The sequence below is a fragment of a genome, unplaced genomic scaffold, assembly GCF_019419815.1.
Source record: "Pyrus x bretschneideri cultivar Hongxiangsu unplaced genomic scaffold, Pyrus_bretschneideri_v1 Contig25, whole genome shotgun sequence".
In the NCBI taxonomy this organism is placed as follows: Eukaryota; Viridiplantae; Streptophyta; class Magnoliopsida; order Rosales; family Rosaceae; genus Pyrus; species Pyrus x bretschneideri.
The window spans coordinates 5,713,939-5,737,179 of record NW_025999557.1 but is presented as its reverse complement, the minus strand read 5'-3'; the positions used below and the strand labels follow the sequence as shown (position 1 = coordinate 5,737,179).

At 36.9% G+C, this 23,241-nt stretch overlaps 2 protein-coding genes and 1 long non-coding RNA gene across 6 annotated transcripts; all 3 read right to left on the bottom strand.

Moving 5' to 3' along the window:
• Positions 1-4,640: 4,640 nt before the first annotated feature.
• Positions 4,641-5,590, bottom strand: LOC125478644. The gene is made up of 2 exons (XR_007259433.1): positions 5,477-5,590; positions 4,641-4,809 (listed from the first exon to the last, which is right to left on the bottom strand). It is a non-coding gene; the product is annotated as an uncharacterized LOC125478644 (long non-coding RNA).
• Positions 5,591-16,537: 10,947 nt separating this feature from the next.
• LOC125478510 lies at positions 16,538-19,775 on the bottom strand. Of its 4 annotated transcripts, none has more exons than XM_048586697.1 (6): positions 19,603-19,774; positions 19,182-19,386; positions 17,489-17,630; positions 17,318-17,356; positions 17,026-17,168; positions 16,538-16,862 (listed from the first exon to the last, which is right to left on the bottom strand). In XM_048586697.1, exons 3-6 carry the CDS (start codon positions 17,565-17,567, stop codon positions 16,722-16,724), a joined length of 402 nt encoding a protein of 133 aa, XP_048442654.1. In that variant the 5' UTR covers positions 17,568-17,630; positions 19,182-19,386; positions 19,603-19,774; the 3' UTR covers positions 16,538-16,721. The 4 variants fall into 4 exon arrangements, with proteins under 4 accessions (XP_048442654.1, XP_048442655.1, XP_048442657.1 ...); XM_048586698.1 differs by having other exon boundaries at positions 17,489-17,601; XM_048586700.1 differs by lacking the exon at positions 19,182-19,386 and having other exon boundaries at positions 17,489-17,601; positions 19,603-19,775.
• A 1,788-nt stretch (positions 19,776-21,563) lies between these two features.
• LOC103965762 lies at positions 21,564-22,680 on the bottom strand. The gene is made up of 3 exons (XM_009378838.3): positions 22,441-22,680; positions 22,076-22,181; positions 21,564-21,941 (listed from the first exon to the last, which is right to left on the bottom strand). Exons 1-3 carry the CDS (start codon positions 22,471-22,473, stop codon positions 21,763-21,765), a joined length of 318 nt encoding a protein of 105 aa, XP_009377113.2. The 5' UTR covers positions 22,474-22,680; the 3' UTR covers positions 21,564-21,762.
• Between the last annotated feature and the right edge of the window lie 561 nt (positions 22,681-23,241).

The window sequence follows — 23,241 nt, the reverse complement described above, 5'->3', positions numbered from 1 at the left end:
ATATGTTTTATTATTTATCTAAACAATACATAGTTGTGGATCTTCATTAATCATGTGACGATCTAGTGGAAGTCGAATCAACATTCTTCAACGAACCAACATCCAGCTCAATGCCATAAGCAGGTTTTAGGCATCTGTCGTAAAGACTAACCTCCCAATGATCATGCCCGTTAAAAAGGGTCAGCTACCATTAAAAATAAAGACAAAGATATTTTCATACAGAACATAATCCAAAGTTAGTTTGTCGGTCACATCAACCATTCATACAATGCTATTATCTATGCAACAGTTGTGGAAATTTACATACAGATAGATGATCTATCTAGACTCTAGCTAGCATCTATTTTCCAAGGAGTGCCAAGAAGAACAAGAAGCTGAAGAAAATAGCACACATAGCTTTTTTCTTTTCTTTTCTTTTTAATAGAGCAACTGAAAGTACCTTTGTAATCATTATCAAATTCGTAGAGTATTACACCATGCAACCTGCCTTGAGAATTTGAGGGCACTAGGCGAGTCTTCAAGTGGGAATCCAGAATTCTCTTACTTCTGCCCATTTATCCACTAACATTTGTAAAAAAAGTATTAGCTAAATACATTAAAAAGTCTACTTCTACATCAAATATCAGTAAAAATTAATATCAAAAGAAGGAAGACATACAAACATTACTTAAATGGATAACGTTAGGAAGACTACAATTTTAAAACAAATTTGCAAACCAAATGAGGTGTCACCAATAAAAAACACGCACGTTAAGACACTTAATTAATAATCCAAATAATCAACAACCACATAATCTGGTTAAGAAAATTTAGTCTTCCTAACACTAATCTACTTGAAAATTACACGTCTCACACTAATAGATGCAAAAGTAATGGTTATGTTTGTATAATCTAATTTTTCAACCAAACTCTTTTTTCAATGGATAAAATACTTAAACCGTTAAAATCCCTCACCCACATCGCCATTTGCCGCCAAATCTGAGCTCTCATTCATTTCAAGTCTCTCTGTGTGTGACGACTGCCTCTCTCTCTCTCTCTCTCTCTCTCTCTCTCTCTCTCTCTCTCCCCCCCCTCTTCCCCCCCTCCTCATCTTCTTCTTTACCACATTTTATAATAAGCAATGATAGTGCGGTCTGAAAACCCTAATTTCCCGTTGGATTGAATTCCGGATTCATTTTCTGGTTTTTTTTTTTTTTTTTTTTTAAATTATACTGCAGCAGTATCTAAATGTTATTTTCCTTTCCAGCAGGAAGTTGCAAACCGCAAATTTCGAGCTATCGAGATTGATATTGAGGACTTGTTCAGTGTAAGTTCCGCCTATGCCTATTGTTGCCAAGGCCTAAATTATGACTATTGTCTTTGTGAACGACTTGTTAATTTTCTTTTACGTCATCAATTGTTAATTTGTGTTATGCAGTACACAGAAATGAATGAAGAATTCCGCAATCGAGTTGAAGAGAACACTCGGGCGTTATATTGGTGTATTTGCTGATGGTATTAATGGGCTCATGCCGGAGCCCACGGAGGCATTTACAGATCATGATCATGACGATGACTCAAAAGTCTGATGATGGACCAGAGAATATGGATGGTTCGGATCCACATCAGAAGATGCCTCCTGAAGTCAAGCGCTACTTGTGAGTTCAAAGCAAAATCCTAATTCCTATTGCGCTTGTTTGAATGAGATTTCGGTTTACAAATTACATGTGTGAAAATTCACTGAATTGTGTGGTCGTAACGGATCATATGCATTTTAATCTTGTTTTGACTAGCTAGTATCTCATGCCAGAAGTTACACTGCATAATCAGTCGGTGGACATGTATGGTAACACTGATACATTTCATGTTTCGCTTTAAACTTTCTGCTTACTGGTTCTTTATTCATGAATTAGTAAATGAATGTCGATAGATATTAGCTAGCTTGGTTTGTAGTATGTGTTTTGATAATATGGTGACATTTCGTACAATGTAAGTTCAACAGAGGTTTATCTCAGATTAATATTGGAAACTTGCTTTTACCTCTATTACATGTCGGTTGTAGTTTATTTACGAGTTTCATATGCTTCAACTTCCATTGTAGCAAAGCTTTCTATGCAGGTTTGTGTTCATTCTTAATTCACTAGTTCTTTTTTCTTCTTTTTTTTTTTCTTTTTTTTTTTCATATGTATTCCAGCGAAATTTACAAAAGAGCATCTTTAAATTTTATTGCCACCTACAAACCCGTACATTTTCAACATATTTCAAACCATCTCTTTCTCTCCCTCTTTGGAGTATAATTGATCCAATGGCACTGGGTCTCTTTCTCTCCCTCTTTCTCTAACTTTTGGTAGGGGATTTTTAGCTGAATTTGAATCTAACAAACTTCGTCCAGGGAGCCAATTCCTAGTGATGGAGGGAGTACCTCGACGTCCGGGGAAAGGAAAAAGGGAAACCCACGAAATTCAAACTCGAATTTCACCCAAATTCAATGAGATTCATTTGGAATTTCAATGATTTTGCTTCAAAAATCACGACACCATGTCGGAATTTGCCAGAAAGTTGCATGGCAAGGCCATGGTCTCGTTGCAAGTGAGTTAGGGTTTATGGGTTGGACGCCATAGGTGTCGAGTTTTCCAGTGGAGCCTGATAGCTAGGTGGGTGGTTGAAGAACCATTAATTCAATGCATATTTATTCAGATAATTTAATGCATGGACGTATATTTGATGCAATTCATGGCAATATCAAATTCACATAATTCAACAATTATGGATATAATGCATACACAATTCATGTAGAATCTAAAATTCGAAAAACGTAGAGTTGGGTCATGCATTATGGTGAATGTTCATGCTATCAAGGCTGCAAAAACATCGAGATAAAACCGTTGTTTTGAAAGAACTTGATTGCGTGATGATATTGATGAACTGGTTTGATGCAGAAAACTTCAACATCAGATTCCTAAGCACAGCGGTAGAAGCGTGCTGATAACGTATTGTGGCCTATATTTAACTAACAGGGAAAGGGGGCCAGCCACACAGAGAAAATATAGAGAGAGATGTGTTAGTAGGGTTGTGTAGAGAATGTGTTATTCCCCTACGCAGTGCCTTTATTTATAGTAATAAGGGAGGGAAGAATTCTTCTCCTTCAAGAAATACAAGTCCTATTAGGGAAAAATAACTAATATAAAATATAATCTAAGATTTACATAATCACATTCAAACACAAAGTTTGTAACAGGTCTAGTAATATAAAGTATTTTCTTTGAATTTTCATTACGTGCCTCTTTTGTTTCTCAACACCATTATATACCGGTGAGCTAAATACGACCATTAAACAATTGCTCTCCTTTAGGTTCAATATAACCAAGGCAAAATTCTTTCCATATGATCAAAACTAACCTAGTGAGCAGAAGATCAAATATACATATTTATCTGAATCATAAATTGTTGTAGATCTTCATTTAATCCTTGGCTTATTTATTCAAGAGGGAGACTTCCCACGATTTGATTGCCTTATCTTTTTCCGGCTACAACTTCATCATCGTATGTTAAAATCTTATATTGTCATCATTCATTTTGGTTTAGAATTACAATATAGGAATTAATTAACATGAGTGAATTGATTCAATTTTTCTTATGATGGTTTCAAATTTCCCACCCCTCTTTCACTCAGATTCTCCCCTCTCAAAATTTCAAAACTCAAACAAATAAATAATGAAATTTCATATTAGAGAAACTTGCTAGAGGAAGGACGCCGAGCATGAAGAATGCAACCTGGAGAACAAGAGAGATCGCTGGGCCGGAAGAACGCACCTGGAGAACAAGAGAGATCGCTGGGTTCTGGTGTGGATTGGATTATGGGAAAAGTCACTTTTCGCATGGGAAAAGTCACTTTTATAACAGAAAATGGTAGGATTGGAAAATTGAAAGTTTATTAAAGGGGTCAAATATTTTTTTAAAGGGATAACTTATAAATCTGTTGGGGTCAAGGGAGCCCAATAAACCCCACCGCCAACACCCCACCCCAACACCACCCCCCCGGGGGCATTGGCTCCGCCGCTGATCCAATGTAATGAAAATATTCCTTGTCCTTGTTTGGCAACACGAAAGCTTGCCCGGGATCACTTGCCAGGCATATTCTAGCAAACAAAGGTGAAAACCTTGGCGAACTCGATTGTAAAACCAAATTTGCACGTAAAATGAACACCACGGATTTCTTAGGATGACGATGTACGACACTGGTTTCCCTCGCTCAATTGGCAGCATTAAGTAAACCTTTTTCGTGTCGTCTGCAGGCAACGGGCCGGGGTTGCCCTTTTTCGGGAGACAGCAGACCAGAATTCCACGGTGACTTGCTGCGGGTTCTCCAGCATGAGCCCGACAACGGTGAGGGGCTTATTGAACTAATGCACAGCGCCGTTGGTCAAAATATGACTTTTCCGGTGGGCATGAGATTGCCCGTGGGAGATGGAATTGCCCGTGATGATGAAGTAAACATTAAGGGCTCAAAGGCAAACGAGGAGGATTTGACGATGAGTTGAAGGAACTCGGGGGTTTTACTCACATTCTATATAGTGGGCTTCTTTTTAGCTTAGCTTAGCAAGGACTAAGGAGCCTAGGATAGGATAGGTTTCATATGCTGGTTAACCAGCTGAAGAAGAAACAGGAAAAAGCGTTCCAATTTACAATCCAAATTCATCGAGCAACAAAACCTACTGACAAAATCTCGCTCGTTCAATGAAAGAAACTATCAAAAAAAACTTTTGTTCCTTTCTTAGCCTGAATGTTCAAAATCTTATTCACATCCTTGTGCTCTTCGACCAAATGATCCTGCATACGATTGAACAATAAAAAGTCAATGCAAGCCTTCATTACCAATTTACTACCACACAAAAATTATAAAAACGCTTTCATGAATTTTTATCAAAGTTACAAGTGGCTAATACATTTCTTCCCAATTTGTTCTTCCACCAATGTATACGGATCCACCATATATGCACAAAAACGATTGTAGCCAAAACATATTTCACACATATATGTTCATTCATCTGTTCATATATTTTCTTGTATGCATGCATCAATATGCAGAGAAACTTATGCAAGTTCTATTTGATATAGATTTAATCGCATGCCCATAATTACAACGTCTACGCACGAATCGATAAGGAATCTGTCACATGCTTAAAACTGTAATAATACCGTAAGCCTCAAATCCCATCCCAAACTAATGTTAGCATAAAACCCAAAAACCAGTTAATGTATTCACAGTAATTGACATTCGAAAAATCTATGCATGCTCACACATTTATGTTTGCTTTATTACAAGAAAATTAAGCAACGCAAAACTCTTGTTGATCTGTAATTAATCAAAGGCCCAAGTTTTGCAGATCTGGAAATTTAGTCAAATCTTCTTTGATCATCGTTTTTCACTACCAACACTATGTCATAATTAATTTTTTACTCATGCATTTCACATTTGAGAGTCCTCCAATTTTACCTTTTAAAATGGGCACTCAAACGGTTCCGGCAGGGTACCATTCTCAGAAAGTGCAGGTGGTCCTCCGTTCCCGTAGCCGTTACTGTTCCCGTTCCCGCTCCCGTTTCCGTTGCCTTTCCCGTTGCCGTCGCCGCCGCCGTTTCTTTTCCCGTTGCTGTTCCCGTTTCCGTTGCCTTTCCCGCTGCCGTCGCCGTCGCCGTCCCCTTTCCCCTTCCCGTTGCTGTTGCCGTTTGCCTCCTGCTTCGATGGTGCTGGAGGACGGAGAGGAGGAGGAGGGGACCCCTTTGCGAGTCCATATTTCGCGTAATGGTCTGCAACCAGTTCCAGGTACTCAAGACGAGTTGTGTTCTCGCCGGACTGTCGAAACAGGGAAGCAAGGTGCCGCTGACTCTGCGGGCCGAAGCAACAGCCTTCACCTCTCAAAGCTTCCTTCAGACCACTCTCCTTGGCCTTGAACAGTGCTCGGCCGGATTTCCAGAAGAGGTCTGCACTGGCTGCTATGATGTTGACTTGGGAGAGCCAATCCATAATCCCAGGGGGGTTAGCCGCCATCATTTTCTTGGCTCTCTGTTCGTCCTCTGGATGGATGCAAAACCGGATGACATGTTTGGGGTGGGAAGGGGAAATGTCGTACTCCACTTTCACCTTTGGTTCTGCGGCGGCAGCTGAGGTGCCTCCCGTTCTGGCTCCCGTCAACCTCTTGAAGATGCTGCCGGCGGACCGAAATGCCCTCATTTTCTTTTTGTGCTTTGGATAGCTGTGAGAAAGGAGGGAGTGAAAATTAAAAGGTATGTGAAAATTAAAAATGCACACCCTTCTTTTTTTTTTTTTTTTTCTTTTTTTTTTAAGGAAGATAGTACACTCCTTTAAAGCATGACAGACAGATTAGCTGTTTCCTTCAAACCCCGTATCAGCGTACAATTTCATTTTTTGTGTGGGCCCCAGTCGCTTTTCAACCTCTGCGTGGTTAGTGTGCCCCATTCATACATGAAGCCAACTCCTTGATTTCGTTATGATTTCCGTGGATTACTAGGCATGCAAAAAATTGAGAAAAACAAATAAATACATAAATATCTTTTACCAAGGTTGAATTATTTCTCCACACCAAAGTCATCCCAATGCAAACTGAGGCCTAACGCTGAAATAAAATGAGGCATGCATATACTTTAGTACCTTAATGTGAATTTTTTTTTCCCCACAACGATATCAATTTAAGGTACGTCACAATGAATTCATGAGACTGAGATATTTTTGTTTCCTCTTCTTTTTGATCAACAATACAATAAATGATGAAATGTATGAAGTCTAATTTAAGTGAGATCTAAGACGAATGCGTTGTTCGCCTTACCTCTAGTTCACACCCAATGAGAAAAACATATTCACATCTGATACGTAGGATTTTAGACACGTATCTATTATCCTACGTCTTAATTCGACGGTACAAACACACAAAACTATACATGTTGGACAAGAGGTGTCCAAAATCATGTTATATTTACTAAACTCTAATCAATAATCAACAAATTAAGATATTAAAAAAAATCGCGTAAATACAAAATACGCAATTAAATAATGAAATTCGGGGACGGGATTTCACATTTTTCCTCTCATACACTCATTTCAATTTTCGAGAATGAATTGAAGAATATAAATGGACAAAAATTAACAGGAGTGAGTAAGAAGTAAAAAAGAATGTGCAAATAGCAAACCTCTTACGATATCCCCAGCTGGTTGAGATATGTTGTAACTTGTTTACCTTGTTGAGTTTTAACTAGATGAGCAGTGGTTACTGGTTGGCTTCAATAAATATAAAACAAATGAAACTTTTATGCGGTTTCGCTATCTATCTCAAGCACGAAAAAATATTACAAATTAAAAATCAAATAGTTACTAAACAGGTCCTTTAATTTGGTTTTGCTCATGTTCACTATTGTCTCTCCGGCATCTAGACTTTAATTATTTTTATATGTCATCAAGTTAGGCAAGGCGAAATGTTGCGTAGAGTTGGTCGTTTGGAAAGTTGACTAGTAGTGAAGGGCGATGTTGGAATGGACTGGGATATGGCGGGTGGCTAGCTGCTAGTATGTTCCAGTGTAATTACCAAAGGACCGGCAACAATTATTTTTCTAGGGGAGAACATTATTAAATTTTTCATAGTTCTTTGATTACATAAACAATTCGTAACCAACTCATGATTTTGATTTTAATTACGGCAAATTAGTAAAGGTGTCATAACTATTTAACTAGTGTCAATCGTAGTTTTAACTTCTTCTTTCTTTCTTAGAAATAAATCATTATTGAACATGTATCCATAAATTTTTATTTTTGAGTTTTCGAATGAATTCTTCTTGGCGCGTTTGATGTTTCTGGGTTAGAATACCCCGCTCCTTCAAACCCGCCATTAACAGATCAATTTCTTATTTTATGTGGGCCCTAGTCACGTTTCCGCTTCTTTATAGTTAGTGTGCACATGAATAGTTACAGTCTGTACATACCAATACCAACTCTTTATTCTGATTATGATTGCATTGGATTAGTAATCACTCTAAAAATTACAATGTTTAGTGGCGAGCACAGTTGAACGAGTAGAATAAATGTGGTGGTGCAATGCATGTCGAGTGCGCTGCTAACTTCTTTACTTAAGCAATTACGACTGATGAATTTTTTTGTTTTTTCCTTCTTCTTCTTCAAAATTTTAATGAACTTTTTATTTGTCAAATTGTGATTTCTATTCATGTTGCATAAGAAAATCAAAAGTATATACGTACATGCATACACATACCATCGCGTGGATTTACGCGAAGAAGGTTTGTCGTGTGAAAGAGGTGCATAAGAAAATAAAAATTTTAATGAACTTTTTATTTGTCAAATTGATGATGGCCTCTCTCCTCAGTGTCTTATTCATTCATTATGAATGGTTGCCCGAGGGGTTATCTCCAGGCCGGCCCTGATATTTCAGGGGTATGTGCGAAAGCGAATTGGAGGCCCTAAAAATCACTAAGAATTTTATATTTTTTGTTCAAAAAAATAATTTTATTTTTCAATTGAGCTTCTATAAATTCTAATAGCACAAACAAATTTAACAAATCAACAAAATTTAACAAATCAACAAGTGGAAAGATGGCGTATTGTTTTTCCTTAACTATTTATAAGGGTTAGGGTTTGGATTTTCATGTTATTGTGTGAAATTTTTATATTATTTTGTGGAAGCTTATGCGTTTAATAAAAATAAACTGAAAAGATGATGGAGACGAGTTTTGAACCCCTTTCCTGAGCCACTGTAAAGAAGCAATAATACCATTTGTGCTAAGACTCAAGTTTGTAATATTCTACACATACTACTAAATATACGTAAATGCATGCAAATTTGAAAAATCGGGGACCCTTCCGATTTGGGGGTCCTGTGCGATGGCACCTGTTGCACCCACTCAGGGCCGGCACTGGTTATCTCCACTCATCTAGGGGCCTCCACCAAGTTGATCCTCTCTCACCCTACCTCTTTCTTATATGTGCGGAATGCCTCTCAGCCCAAATTGCTAAACTCGAGTAAGATGGTTTGATCTGTGGAGTGTCTATTTGCCCTAGGGCTCCACCTTTAAGCCACCTCCTATTTGCTGATGACAGCATGTTGTTTTGCCGGGTTAATGTATCCGAGTTTGTCCATGTCACAAATGCTCTCCGTGCTTATGGAGTGGCCTCCGGGTAGAAAATCATCTTGGTTAAGACTGAAGTGTGCTTCGGTAGGGATGTCAAATCACCTGTGAAAGGCCGGCTGAACCAAATACTGGGAGTTCATTGTGTTTCCAGGCACGAGAAATACCTGGGCATGCCCACCCTTGTGGGTCGCATCAATAGTAATTGTTTCGGCTACATCAAGGAAAGATTATGGAAGCAGCTTCAAAACTAGAAAGGTAAACTCCTTAGCGCAGCGGATAAGGAAATTCTGGTGATGTGGCCCAAGCAATCCCGACTTTCATCTTGTGTTCCGTTGTATCCGTTTGTTTTAGTTTGTTATCATGTATCGCTTAATATATTTAGTAGGGAAATAAACTCTTTTTCTCCATCTTGTGCTCCGCTGTATCTATTTGTTTGGTTTGTTGCCTAAATGTAAGGTTTTAAAAATGTATCAAATTTATCATATTTGTTAAAAAGAGAATTTTTCAAACCACATTATTGCTAGCTCATTATGAGGTTTAGGCCACTTCTCTACCCCCTTAGTGTAGATCATACCGTCAAAAAAAAAAAAAAAGAGAGAATTTTTCAAATTTAAACTAACGCGGATTGAGCGAGACTGAAATTTGGTTATGAGGTGCTTGAACTCCTCCTTGTGTGCCTTGTGGTTTAGGCCAATGAAATCTCAGCGAAACCGAAATTTGGTTATGAGGTGCTTGACTCCCCTACCCCCTTAGTATTTCATTCTAAGCGCTTATTCTGTTTACTATTTCAAAAAAAATTTCTTGTTTTGGGTACTTCAAATTTGCCTATTGGTGGTGTTGGTTTCCTTGCTTTGCTTTTGGAACCTCAAATTCCCATATAAAGGGTGGAAGGTGAGGATGCGGACGCCATTAGCCGCTGCCAACGATGAACTTATCGAACCTTCTCGACTCGACCTTTTCAGGTAGAGAAAGAGAGAGGTCGATATTATATTGTATTGTATGGGGTTGGCTCCAAATGTCCCCACCACAAAGTGCCGAACCCTTTGCACCAAACCTTCATAAGGTTCCAATTCCATGTTTTGTTTTTGATGAAAAAAGAGAATTCAATAAAGAGAGTGTCTCCGATTACAACCAGTTTGCGTACAATCAAATATGTATTATTATTTATCTGAATAATATATAGTTGTGGATCTTCATTAATCATGTGACGGTCTAGTGGAAGTCGAATCAACATTCTTCAACGAACCAACATCCATCTCAATGCAACAAGCTCGTTTTAGGCATTTGTCGTAAAGACTAACCTCCCAATGATCAGGCCGTTAAAAAGGATCAGCTGCCATTAAAAGAAAAAAGACAACGATATTTTCATACAGAACATAATCCAGAGTTATTTTGTCAGGTTTCGTCAACCATTCATGCTATGCTATTATATATGCAACAGTTGTGGAAATTTACGTACAGAAAGATGATCTCTCTAGATTTTAGCTAGCATCTATTTTCCATTCCAAGGAGTGCCAAGAAGAACAAGAAGCTGAAGAAAATAGCGCACACAGATCTTATTTTTTTTCTTTTTTCTTTTTAATAGAGCAACTGAAAGTACCTCTGCAGCCGTTATCAAATTCGTACCGTACTATGCCATGCAACTAGCCTTGAGAATTTGAGGGCACTAGGCGAGGCTTCAAGTGGGAATCTAGAGTTTTCTTACTCATGCCCATTTATTCACTAACATTTGTAAAAAAGAATTCGCTAAATACATGAAAAAGTCTACTTCCACATGAAATATCATTAAAATTTAATATCAAAAGAAGGAAGACATACAAACATTACTTAAATGGATAACGTTAGGGAGACTAAAATTTTAAAACAAATTTGCAAATCAAAAGAGGTGTTAAAAATGAGAAACAAGTACGCTAAGACACTTAATTAATAATCCAAATAATCTACAACCGCATAATCTAGTTTAGAAAATTTAGTCTTAACACTAATCTACTTAAAAATTCCACGTCTCACGTTAATAGACACAAATGTAATACTTAAACCGTTAAAAACTCTCACCCACATCCCCATTTGCCGCCAAATCCGAGCTCTCATTCATTTCAAGTCTCTCTGTGTGTGACGACTGCCCATCTCTCTCTCTCTCTCTCCCCCTCTCTTCCCCCTCCCTCATCTTCTTCTTTACCACATTTTATAATAAGTAATGATAGTGCGGTCTGAAAACCCTAATTTCACGTTGGATTGAATGCAGGATTCATTTTCTAATTTTGATATATATATATATATATATATATATTTTTTTTTTTTTTTACATTATACTGCAGCAGTATCTAAATGTTATTTTCCTTTCCAGCAAGAAGTTGCAAACCGCAAATTTCGAGCTATCGAGATTTGACTTGTCAGTGTAAGTTCCGCCTATGCCTTTTGTTGCCAAGGCCTAAATTATGATTGTTGTCTTTGTGAACGACTTGTTAATTTTCTTTTACGTCATCAATTGCTAATTTGTGTTATGCAGTACACATAAATGAATGAAGAATTCCGCAATCGAGTTGAAGAGAACACTCGGGCGTAATATTGGTGTATTTGCTGACGGTATTGATGGGTTCATGCCGGAGCCCACTGAGGCATTTACAGATCATGATCATGACATTCTGATGACTCAGAGGTTTGATGATGGACCAGATAATATGGATGGTTCGGATCCAAATCGGAAGATGCCTCCTGAAGTCAAGCGCTACTTGTGAGTTCAAAGCAAAATCCTAATTCCTATTGCGCTTGTTTGAATGAAATTTCGGTTTACATGTGTGAAAATTCGCTGAATTGTGTGGCCGGTAACGGATCATATGCATTTAAATCTTGTTTTGACTATTACCTCATGCCAGAAGTTACACTGGACATGTATGGTAACACTGATACACTTCCTGTTTCGCTTTAAACTTCCTGCTTACTGGTTCGTTATTCATGAATTAGCAAGTGAATGTCGATTTTCTCGTAGATATTAGCTAGCTTGGTTTGTAGTATATGTTTTGAAAATATGGTGACATTTCGTACAGTGGAAGTTCAACAGAGGTTTATCTCAGATTAATATAAACTTGCTTTTACCTCTATTACATGTCATCGGTTGTAGTTTATTTACGAGTTCCATATGCTTCAACTTCCATTGTAGCAAAGCTTTCTATGCAGGTTTGTGTTCATTCTTAATTCACTGGTTTTATTTTTCATATGTATCCTAGTGAAATTTAACATAAGAGCATCTTTACATTTTATTGCCAGCTACAAACCATCTCTTTCTCGGCCTCTTTGGAGTATTATTGATCCAATGGCACTAGGTCTATACTCGTGCTAGTTTCTTCAAATCCACTTTTGTTGATTCGTTAATTCTTTTTTATTCATTAATTCATACAAAATTTTAACTATATATTGCTCCCATCTTTTTAACTCTTAACAGAGTTTATCTGGTGCTTGTAGTGCAGTTTTTGCTAAACTTATCGTTCCTTTACCTACTTTGAAAAACATGTTTAATTCTTAGGTGATACTAGGTGCCGTGTACTAACTTGTGTTATGCCGCAGTTATGAACTTAAAGGAGACGAGGAAGAACAAGCTGCACGTTTGGCTGAGGAGTCCAAACTGGATTACTATCATAGCCCTCGGCTCAATTGGATTACTATGGAGTCCAAACTGATGAACGAAAGATAACTTTAAGCGAGCATAAGACACAACAAGCTGCGTAATCCAAGGTGAATACAAAAGATCGATCTTACTGAGGTTGAATTTAAATTGTCCATGCCCAATGATAAATCTTGTTATCCCATAATGTTCAAAACATACGAACGGTAATAAAAATAAATTTAAAAAAAAAAAAAAAAAAAAAAAAAACCCCCAAATTAGGGTTCTGGGAATATATGTCTAAATCTTCTTCCTTTGTCTATTTGTGAATTACATGTTAAATTCCCTAACCAAAAAATAGTAGGCTTTGTTTCATGGGCCAAGCGGGCCGGGCCACTATGGGTATCCGGAAAATATTATAAATTTTTCACTTTAAATTTTAACAGTTGCGAGGATATAATTAGGCCATATCGCATAGCACAAATAGTCGTTTTTTGTGACAAATGATATTATCTACGCCAAAGGCATGTGCGAGTGGGTTAAGTCTCACACTGGGTTAGCCACAATAATATGATCTAGTAAAAATTCTGGTGGTGCTTGATGAGTCGATTTCATATTATACATTTTACCCTGTTATTAGCATTTGATTGTGTTAATTATAGTTTAAATGTAGGAACCTGCAACTTCCTCTTGAATAAAAGGTGATCAAATGGACGAATTTTGAAGTGATTCTAATTGGAGGGTGTTTGCAAGTCTTTCAACTTGTTTGTATCAAAGTTTTAGACTTTTATGCCAAACGGTTAATTTATGGAGAATAAATAAAGGACTAGCGCGCAAAACTGTCAAAGTAATGTTTCGGGCTTATTTGACCTTTTTGGCGTTCAAGATGGCATTTTCTGGAGATGCGTCCTTATGCAAAGATATTCAGGTGACTCAAGCTTTAAAACAAGATCTTTTGGACCATTTTTGGATCTGGTTTGGCCCATGAACATGGCAGATTTGTGGTTGGGGCGGATTCTCTAACTTTTGGTAGGGGATTTTTAGCTGAATTTGAATCTAACAAACTTCGTTCGGGGAGCCAATTCCTAGTGATGGAGAGAGTACCTCGACGTCTGGGGAAAGGAAAAAGGGAAACCCACGAAATTCAAACTCGAATTTCACCCAAATTCAATGAGATTCTTTTGGAATTTCAATGATTTTGGTTCAAAAATCACGACACCATGTCGGAATTTGCCAGAAAGTTGCATGGCAAGGCCATGGTCTCGTTGCAGGTGAGTTAGGGTTTATGGGTTAGACGCCATAGGTGTCGAGTTTTCCAGTGGAGTCTGATAGCTAGGTGGGTGGTTGAAGAACCATTAATTCAATGCATATTTATTCAGATAATTTAACGCATGGACGTATATTTGATGCAATTCATGGCAATATCAAATTCACATAATTCAACAATTATGAATATAATGCATACACAATTTATGTAGAATCTAAAATTCGAAAAACGTAGAGTTGGGTCATGCATTATGGTGAATGTTCATGTTCATGCTATCATGCTACCAAGAGTGACTGAAATAAAAAGCTAGAAATTGTTCCCAAGTTTTCGACAACAAAATATTGCAAGTTCAATTTCCGATATCGGACTGGGTTTCAAGTTTTAACTTTTAATTATGTCCCTTGGTTGATGAAAAAATTCACTTTAATTGAATTTTTTGTTGTCAAACTTTAATTGAATTTAACCCGAATGTTATGAAAATTTGTGTACAGAAAGATGATCTCTCTACACTCTAGCTAGCATCTATTTTCCATTCCAAGGAGTGCCAAGAAGAACAAGGAGCTGAAGGAAATAGCACATAGAGCTCTCTTCTTCTTTTTTTTTTTTCTTTTTCTTTTAATAGAGCAACTGAAAGTATCTCTGTAGTCGTTATCAGATTCGTAGAGTACTATGCCATGCAACCAGCCTTGAGAATTTGAGGGCGCTAGCCGAGCCTTGAAATGGGACTTTGAGTTGTCTGACTCCTGCCCATTTATTCACTAGCATTTATAAAAAAAATAATAATAATAATGATAAGAATTTGCTAAATACATGAATGGACGCTTTTCCGGAACGTGGAGAATAAAGTGTCTCTTGAATGGTCAAAATAGCGCCATTGGGCAATATTATACGAGTCTTTATGTATCATTCAATGAGGTTGAATGGACCTGAGAGGGTTGTCAAATGTGCATTCTTAGGTATGAATTTAGTAAACTAGATGCGTTCACACAAAACGGTGTGCGTGGTTGAACCAACTAACTTTCCCTTTTTTCTTTCTTTTTCTTTATTCACACAAATTTAATTCATATAGTAGTCGAGGTATCTCGACGGAAAATCGCCCAAAGGCGACAAGGTGGACGAAGAAGACGACATGGACGACAAGTCATTCAGGACCCTTTTGTCTGGGTTAGCGCAAGCTTCGGCTTAGCGGCTCCAATGCGAGCTGCATGCTCAAGCTGGGGATTTGTAGATCAGGCCCAGTCTAGAGTAGACTAGGGCATCTAAGCCCATTATGAGTTCTAGGGTTTCAACATCCTTTTTTTCTTTCTTTTTCTTTTCTTTATTCACACATATTTAATTCACATACTAGCAATATTATAACTATAATGTATATACAATTTATGTAGTATTTAAAATTCGTAAAACATAAAGTTGGGTCATGCATTATTGTGAAGGTTCACAATCAAGGCTGAAAAAATATCGAGATAAACACCGTTGTTTTGGAAGAACCTGGATTGCGTGATGAATATTGTGAACGGGTTCTATCTTCAATTTTGGCTTTCCATTTCCAAAGCTTGTATCATGTTCAACACAAAAATAAAATAAAATTAAATCGAATCAATAAAAGTATATAAATAAATTTAAAAAAATCAAAATTTAATCAATTAAGAATAATTGAAATGTAATACGTCCATGATTGAAGATGAACGATTTCTACGTCAGATTCCTTTGCGCAGCGGAGGAGCATGCTAGTAACGTGCACGTGTTGTGGCTTATTTAATCTAACAAGCCCATTATGAGTTCTAGGTTCTCAATCTTTATTTGAAGATCATCCATACAAAAACTTTATTCGAATGAGGAATCATGTAGTCATCCAAATATATCAATAAATCAACGGTGTAGGTATCAAATATCATATTCATGATAAACTGTTAATTTGTTTTGATACATTTAGATGACTTATGGGTTACTTTGCCTCGGATGTAATTAAGGTTTACTTTGCCGTTTTTGCATCTGTAATTAAGCTTTAATGATATATTAGATAATCGAAGACACATGATTTACAGGCGCTTGTTGCTGCAAACCAAATTGTTGTGAGATTGATGCACATGTATGTAATTTAGCTGTTTTAAAGGAATTAATTTCACAAAAAGTTAAACAAGAAAGAAAAAGGAAGTTCCTGAAGTTAGAACTTTGTAAAACTTTGCCTTAAAAGCTTGCAACAATATGTCAGGCTCCAAACTTTGAATAGGAGTGGATTCCAGCTGCAAATTCAATTGGCTCAATTGCTCATCATACACCCCTTTTTCTTTCTCAACGCCATTATCCATTAGTGAGCCAAATGTGTGTTCGACCACCAAATAATTGTTCATAAATAAACAACCAAAGCCGAATGCCTGTTTTCCTTAAAGCTGAAATTTTTACTCAAGTTGATTTTGCGCAGGCATTCTTCTCCTAATGCTCATTGTTTCATAAAAATATATGATAATACTCAAGAAATGAAATACGACTTGAAGAATAAATGATATTTTCAAGTTAAATTATAGGAGACATAAAAATGAGGAATAACTATGATATCAGATCATATGAGTAAAGTTCATAGATAGCTCCCAACATAACTTTAATCCAAAGCAAATTGGTCCTATAGTAAATCCTTTTTGCATGTGGATTTACTACTTTTATAAACAAAGCTAACTAGTCGGCACCAAGGTCCAAAATCACACATTCATTCTTCATCTTTATTCAATCCTGAGCCGAACTAGTGCAAGTCGAATCATTCTTGGACGAACCATTCTCAACATCCACCTCAATGCCACACTCTTTCCGCAGGCAACCTCGGAAAAGCTTAAACTCCGGGTCATCAGGCCCGCCAAAAAGGCTCAGCTGCCATTAAAAGAGAGGGATGCAACGCTTGTCAATATTTATGTAGAGACAGATGATCTAGCATCTGTTTTCCATTCCAAGGATTGACAAGAACAACACAAGAAGCAGAACAAGATAGCACATAGACCATATATATTTTTTTAAATCGAGCAACTGAAAGTACCTCAACAACCGCCCGAAGCAACCACTGGCATTGCTCATCAGAAATGCCACGACCAATTGCACTTGCACGAAAATTTGAATGATAAAAAACCGTAGAACCTCCGTTTGGATATCTCACCGCAACCTCGTCACAGGCACTAGGACCTAACTCAGAAATATTACATGTTATTAGCTAGTTACAATAATTACGTATTAGATAGCGAGAAAATTATTATTATTCTAGGTATCGAAGCCCCAACAAGAAGCACAAGCAGTGTACAAAACTAAATTACAAGGGCACCGTTTATACTTACTCCTTTTGCCAGATAAAGCAGAGTAAGTGGACAGGGGTACTGCAAATTAAGAAGAAAAAGCATAAATGACTATAAAAAAAGATTGAAAGGCTGTTTCATATCTGATGAAACAAATCATCTCACAGATTGACATATTATTTAAACAATCGAATTCCCAGCGTAATTACTCACCAGTGGAAATGGAACTCGAACGTGAACTCCAACGTGAACCCCAACGTGAACGGGAACTAGAAGAACCAAAACGAGCCATAATTCAGGTTCGAGAATTCCACAAGCTGTCCCAACTAAAAGTTTACAAATTAAAGTTTAGTTCCTGCGAGATAAGACAAAGGCTTACATACTGAAACAAAACGAGAATATAAATGGAAACAGAAAACTATTCCAAACGATTCAATCCCGCCACAAAGACATGACAGAATTAGATGCTAACCCTTAAGGCCTCATTACATCTCGGACTGTACTGACTATTTTTGTCGAATAGGATAAATAGCCATCGGATAGTACTAACTAAATTAGTCGGGCGTTTGGTGCAGTATCGAACCAATGACCGTATTATTTATACTGTGTTTGGTACTAAACTGGATAGGACAAGGAAAAAAAAAAATTTGACAATCTTTATTTGTTTGTTGAACTTTTCTCATACTCATACCTACTGAAACCACACAAATTTTCAAATAACAAAGAAAAATAGTAAATTCCATGCATCAAATTCAAAATATTTTCCAATAACATAAAAGAAGGTTCACAAAAAACGACTACAGTCGTTACGTTATATAGATTAATCCAACCACATATCCAAGTTTCATAAAATATACAAATGCAAGTTGGTTTCAGTAAGAAACAGTTTGTCCAGATAGCCAAAATATATGCATGCTGCTGCTTTGCTTTCAATAAGAAGCAATTTGTCCAAGTACCCAATATATACATGCTGCAGCTTTTAACAAAAGATGTGCATGCTGCTTTTAACAAAATATATTATTGTTGGTTTGAAATGTCAATTGCGGTTACTTTGTCCAAGTAACATGAGTACGAAGTGGAATAAATGCCAACAGCATTTTCTTCTTTTCCAATTGAGAGTATCGGCTACTTTGAATTTTTGTTTGAAACAAAAGTCATCATGACTTTTACTTTCACACGGTGTAAAGTTACACACAAAATAAGCCACAAATTTAATATTTTTCAAACTGAAAAAAACAATGTGCATTTTTTCTTTCTTTTCTTTTTCTTGAAAACTTTGGTGAAATGATAACTAGGCAACTCAGGCGGGCAGAAGAAAACCACACCAGGAGCAACAGAAGAAAGCCTAAAAGTCAAGAGCAACAGAAGAAAACCACACCAGCTGATTAAAACTGCACCAGCAGCAAGAAAAAACAGTAGCAGGAAGGATAAGATCAAGCAGAGAAACACAGTCAAACGAGTCAGGATAACATCTTGGCTAGATGAAACCAGAACAATTCTATTCAACACCCAATCAACAGAGCAATACTTCAACACCCAATCAACAATTCTATTCAGTAAACCACAACTGCTAAACGAAACCAAAACAAAGCAATACTTCAACACCCAATCAACAGAATGCCAGACCAAAAGGAAATCATAACAAAGCAATACTTCAACACCCAATCAAATACGCACAGGAAGCACACTCCCACTCCCACTCTACCCAATCACAAGTCCAGCTATTGAAATATCAAAACATCACTGACAACCCATTTCTCTCAAAGCATCAGAAACTCGATGCCCAATTCACAAAACCCACCAAAATTTGACCCCGGTGAGTGCAAAATCTTAAACATACACAGCAAAAATAAGAACCCATATGAATAAAAATTGGAACTTTATACGCAAAATCGAAGAGGCGTACCGGGCGAGCGCTGCGGTTTTTGGGTAGCCGGAAAAAAGCAGCAGCGTAACGATAAAGACAAGTTGGGGGCGAGTGGCGAGGAGAGAGCGAGTGAGGGGGGAGAGAGAGACAGGGGGAGAGAGAGAGAGAGAGAGAGAGAGAGAGAGAGCGAGCTTCTGTAGTGAAAATTCTAACTCGACCCCAAATTGGACCCTAACAGCAAACCCTAAAATTCGAAAATTATAATTAAAACACAAAATTACATAATCAATTGCATAATCAGAGAGAAAACAATAAAGAGATTCAACCAATTGAAAGAAAATTGCAAGAAAAATAGGAGGGGGGGAGAAGAACAGAGGGAGGGGCGGAACCTGGGAAGAAGAAGAAAAATGAAAAGACGAACTGTGATGCAAACGAAGAAGAAGAATTTGAGAAGACGAACCTGGGATTCAGATGAGAGAGGAGTGCGTAGAGAGAGCGTCTGGAGACCGCCGTCTGGAGAGGAAGGAGAGAGCGAGATAAGCCCGACTAAATTGTTCGGTGCTTTTGGACGGTAGAAGGAAGAGGGTAAAGACCGTATAAAAAAGGTAGGCCCTTATTTAATTCGGTGCTTATTTAATTCAAATAGGCACCAAACACCGTATTTTGTATTATTAGTATTATTCAGTGTTTTATATGATGTGCCAAACAGGGCCTAAATCTCAAAACTGATCGCAAGGACCCGCAATTACAATAGATATCAAACTCGCATCGCATGCTAACAATTTTAGTTAAAAACAATTTGGGGTACTCGGCGTGATCATCAAACAACCGGTGTAGGACTCCAGAAATATTCCAAAACGTGTATGACAAGAAAATCATAGCCCTCGGCTCAATTGGATTACTATGGAGTCCAAACTGATGAACGAAAGATAACTTTAAGCGAGCATAAGACACAACTAGCCGCATAATCTAAAGTGAATACAAAAGATCGATCTTACCGAGGTTGAATTTAAATTGTGCACGCCCAGTAATAAATCTTGTTATCCCATAAAGTATAAAATATACAAACGGTAATAAAATATAGGAAATGTAGAAGAGAGAGAAATTGATGATTAAAATGAATGAAGAAGGAATTACAGAAGATTCGTTGACTTACACATTACTAATTGATGGATATGAACTTACGGGATTAATTGATTGTTCATTTGATGTTCTTAAGCGCATGTTTGATGGTTGTTGTGACCCTTCGCATTATACCTATTCCTTGCTCATCAAACATCTTTCGAATGAAAGGTTTGAATCTGTTTGTTGTTGCGGGTGCATTTTTATTTTCAGTACTTGCGAATGTTTGTAATTTACATTTTTTTTTTTTTGTTTCAATTGTTCATAGGTTATCAATGATAGGTTTGAAGTATTTCACTCTCAATGGACTTCGTTTGGAGATGTTCAAGGAAAAGTAAAGTTTTTCAAGTGACCATTTTCTTGTTAGTAGAGGCCTATGTGGTGCTGCATGTGTAATTTGGTAAATTTTTAGTATAAATCAGTGGTGGTAGTGTTAGTTTTGTACCCCTTTGTAATATATTTGACTATATGAATCTAAATGAAATATGGTATTATATTAAATGTGTAATTATATTGTTTCTTTTATATAATTTTTAATTTTTAATTTTTTTTTTTTTTTGGAAACCTTTTTAAAACAGGTATTGGCCATGGTCAATTAGTAGTCCACAACGGTTGTAGCGCATGGTGTTAAATTCTAATCTACTACGGACATTGTTCGTGGTTGTTATATCATTAACAATTTGTTTTGCCCGTGGTAGAAATTTAAACTTTTTATCACATTCAGAATTCTAACAGGCACAATGTTCGTGATGGATTTCAATATATCATAGGCATTCACCGTAATAGATGTGGGTTTTTCTTCTAGTGATAGCAACTTTTTTGTTGATCTAGGTTGGACATTCTCTTTTAGTTTAAGGAATCAAAGTTGAATTAATTTAAGGGGGCCCATGAGATTTTCCCACCAATCTTTTTGATTCAAAGATGGTCACACTATTAGGAATCGCTCAATTGCTATAAAATTGAATTAATTGAGAGTAGCACTATTCACACATCTACTTTTACTTTTTATATTTTATTTTATTTTTTTAGTTTTTTGTCGTTTGATCAAATGAATAAAAGAAAATCAATAGACAATCATTAACAAAGGTGTGTGAGAGATAAAAAGATATGTGTGGATTGCACCAAATTCAACGAAAAGGTTAATTTCAAGCGAACATTTTCTTTTACTAAACTTGTTAATCTAAGTGAGTCATTAGAGACAACTAATGCACTCCCAAGAAAGATGCTCTATTTTGAATTATTTTGGGCCTATTGTTGAAAAGGCGAAGCAAATCTTACCCACCTTTACTGTAATCGAGCCTAATACTAATCACACACTAAAAAAATAAATAAATAAATAAAAGAGTTTAAACGCGAAGCATAATAAATTGAAGAACAAAAGTACATAAGCTCAGAACAGTCTATATCTACAATTGCATCTCCAAGCGACTTAAAGCACTAAAGCCAAAAAGGCCATGTCTTATCGATCGTTTTTCTGCATAGAAAATCAAGGGGACTACTAGTCATCAGATCCATCACCGTCGTCATCGGTGGTGGTGGAGTTGTCGCCGCTCAGAGAAAGATCAAAAAGTATCTTCTGGATTCTTTGCTTTGTGACCATCTCAGAGGATCCTGCTTCCCTGCTCTTTGTGTAGGCCTTAAAGAACTCTCTGTTCTCCTTCTCTAACTCCTTCCACACTGCAGTTAATCAGTTAGTCCTTTAATTAGCTAACCATTCAATCCCATGCAAAGAGCATATACTATATACATACACTCACAGGCACACGCACATATATGTAGAGAGAGAGAGAGAGAGAGAGAGAGAGAGAGACCTGTGGAGGTAATTATGGGTTTTATGTTTGCATGCTTAGAGAGGACTTCCATGCACTCCTCTTTGCTCATGTTGAATATGATGCACTCCTCGATTAAATGGTGCACCTATTTATAATTATGCATGTCACCACCATTATTTTTTATCACCACAAAATATCAAAAAATAAAACAAGACCACTCCAAAAAAGTCATCAAGTGCTCTTGGTTTACGACAAACTTGAGAAAAAAAAAAAAAACTAAATTTCGCGAATAGCCTTGTGAAGTTTTTTATGTATCGATCCTATGTATCGAATAAAAGATACACATCATCTTGGTGATCAAGAAAAAGCAGAAGAATTTTCATAAAAATTATAACAAGGCTTACCAAGTGGATGTACGAAGCAGAAGAGTCTCTCATGTTTATATATTCTGATATATTTTAACTGATGTATATAAAGTTCTTGCTACCCTAGCTGCAGAAGACTTGTAGAACAACGAAGAATCTGAAAGGAGAATTCAAAAGAAGAAGGGGGCCGGAGAGTGAGAGATTTCGAGAAGCAAGAAGCAGCTGCTGGATGATCATAAAAAGTGAACACTGATAGATTAAAGTTAAAGAAAATTCATGAAGATGGATCTTATAAATAAACAAATAGAAAGTGCATGTCAGTTCTTGGGTGATGTCATAGGCGTTGGGTGTGGGGATCGAATTTACTACTTTTTCACGACTGTGCGACCATTTTTTCCATGATGCGCCAAACTACACAAATATTATGTCATCTACGTGGGATGGTTGCTAGTTTCTGTATGTAGCATAGCAACTTTTTTGTTGATCTAGGTTGGACATTCTATTTTAGTTTAAGGAATCAAAGTTGAAATAATTTAAGGGGGCCCATTAGAATCTCCCACCAACCTTTTTGATTCAAAGATAGTCACACTATTAAGAATGAGCAATGCTGCAAACTACTCAGCTCAGTTGCTATAAAGTTGAATTAATTGAGAGTAGATTCACACACCTATTTTCATTTTTTATATTTTTTTCGCTTTTTAGCTAAAATGGTCTCTGAGATTTGCATAACACATCACTTTGGTTCCTGAGATTGAAAATTAATAGAAATGGTCCATGAGATTGTCCACCATCCATTATTTTGATTATTTCATTAAAAACTCCGTGAAGTGTCCCGGAGCT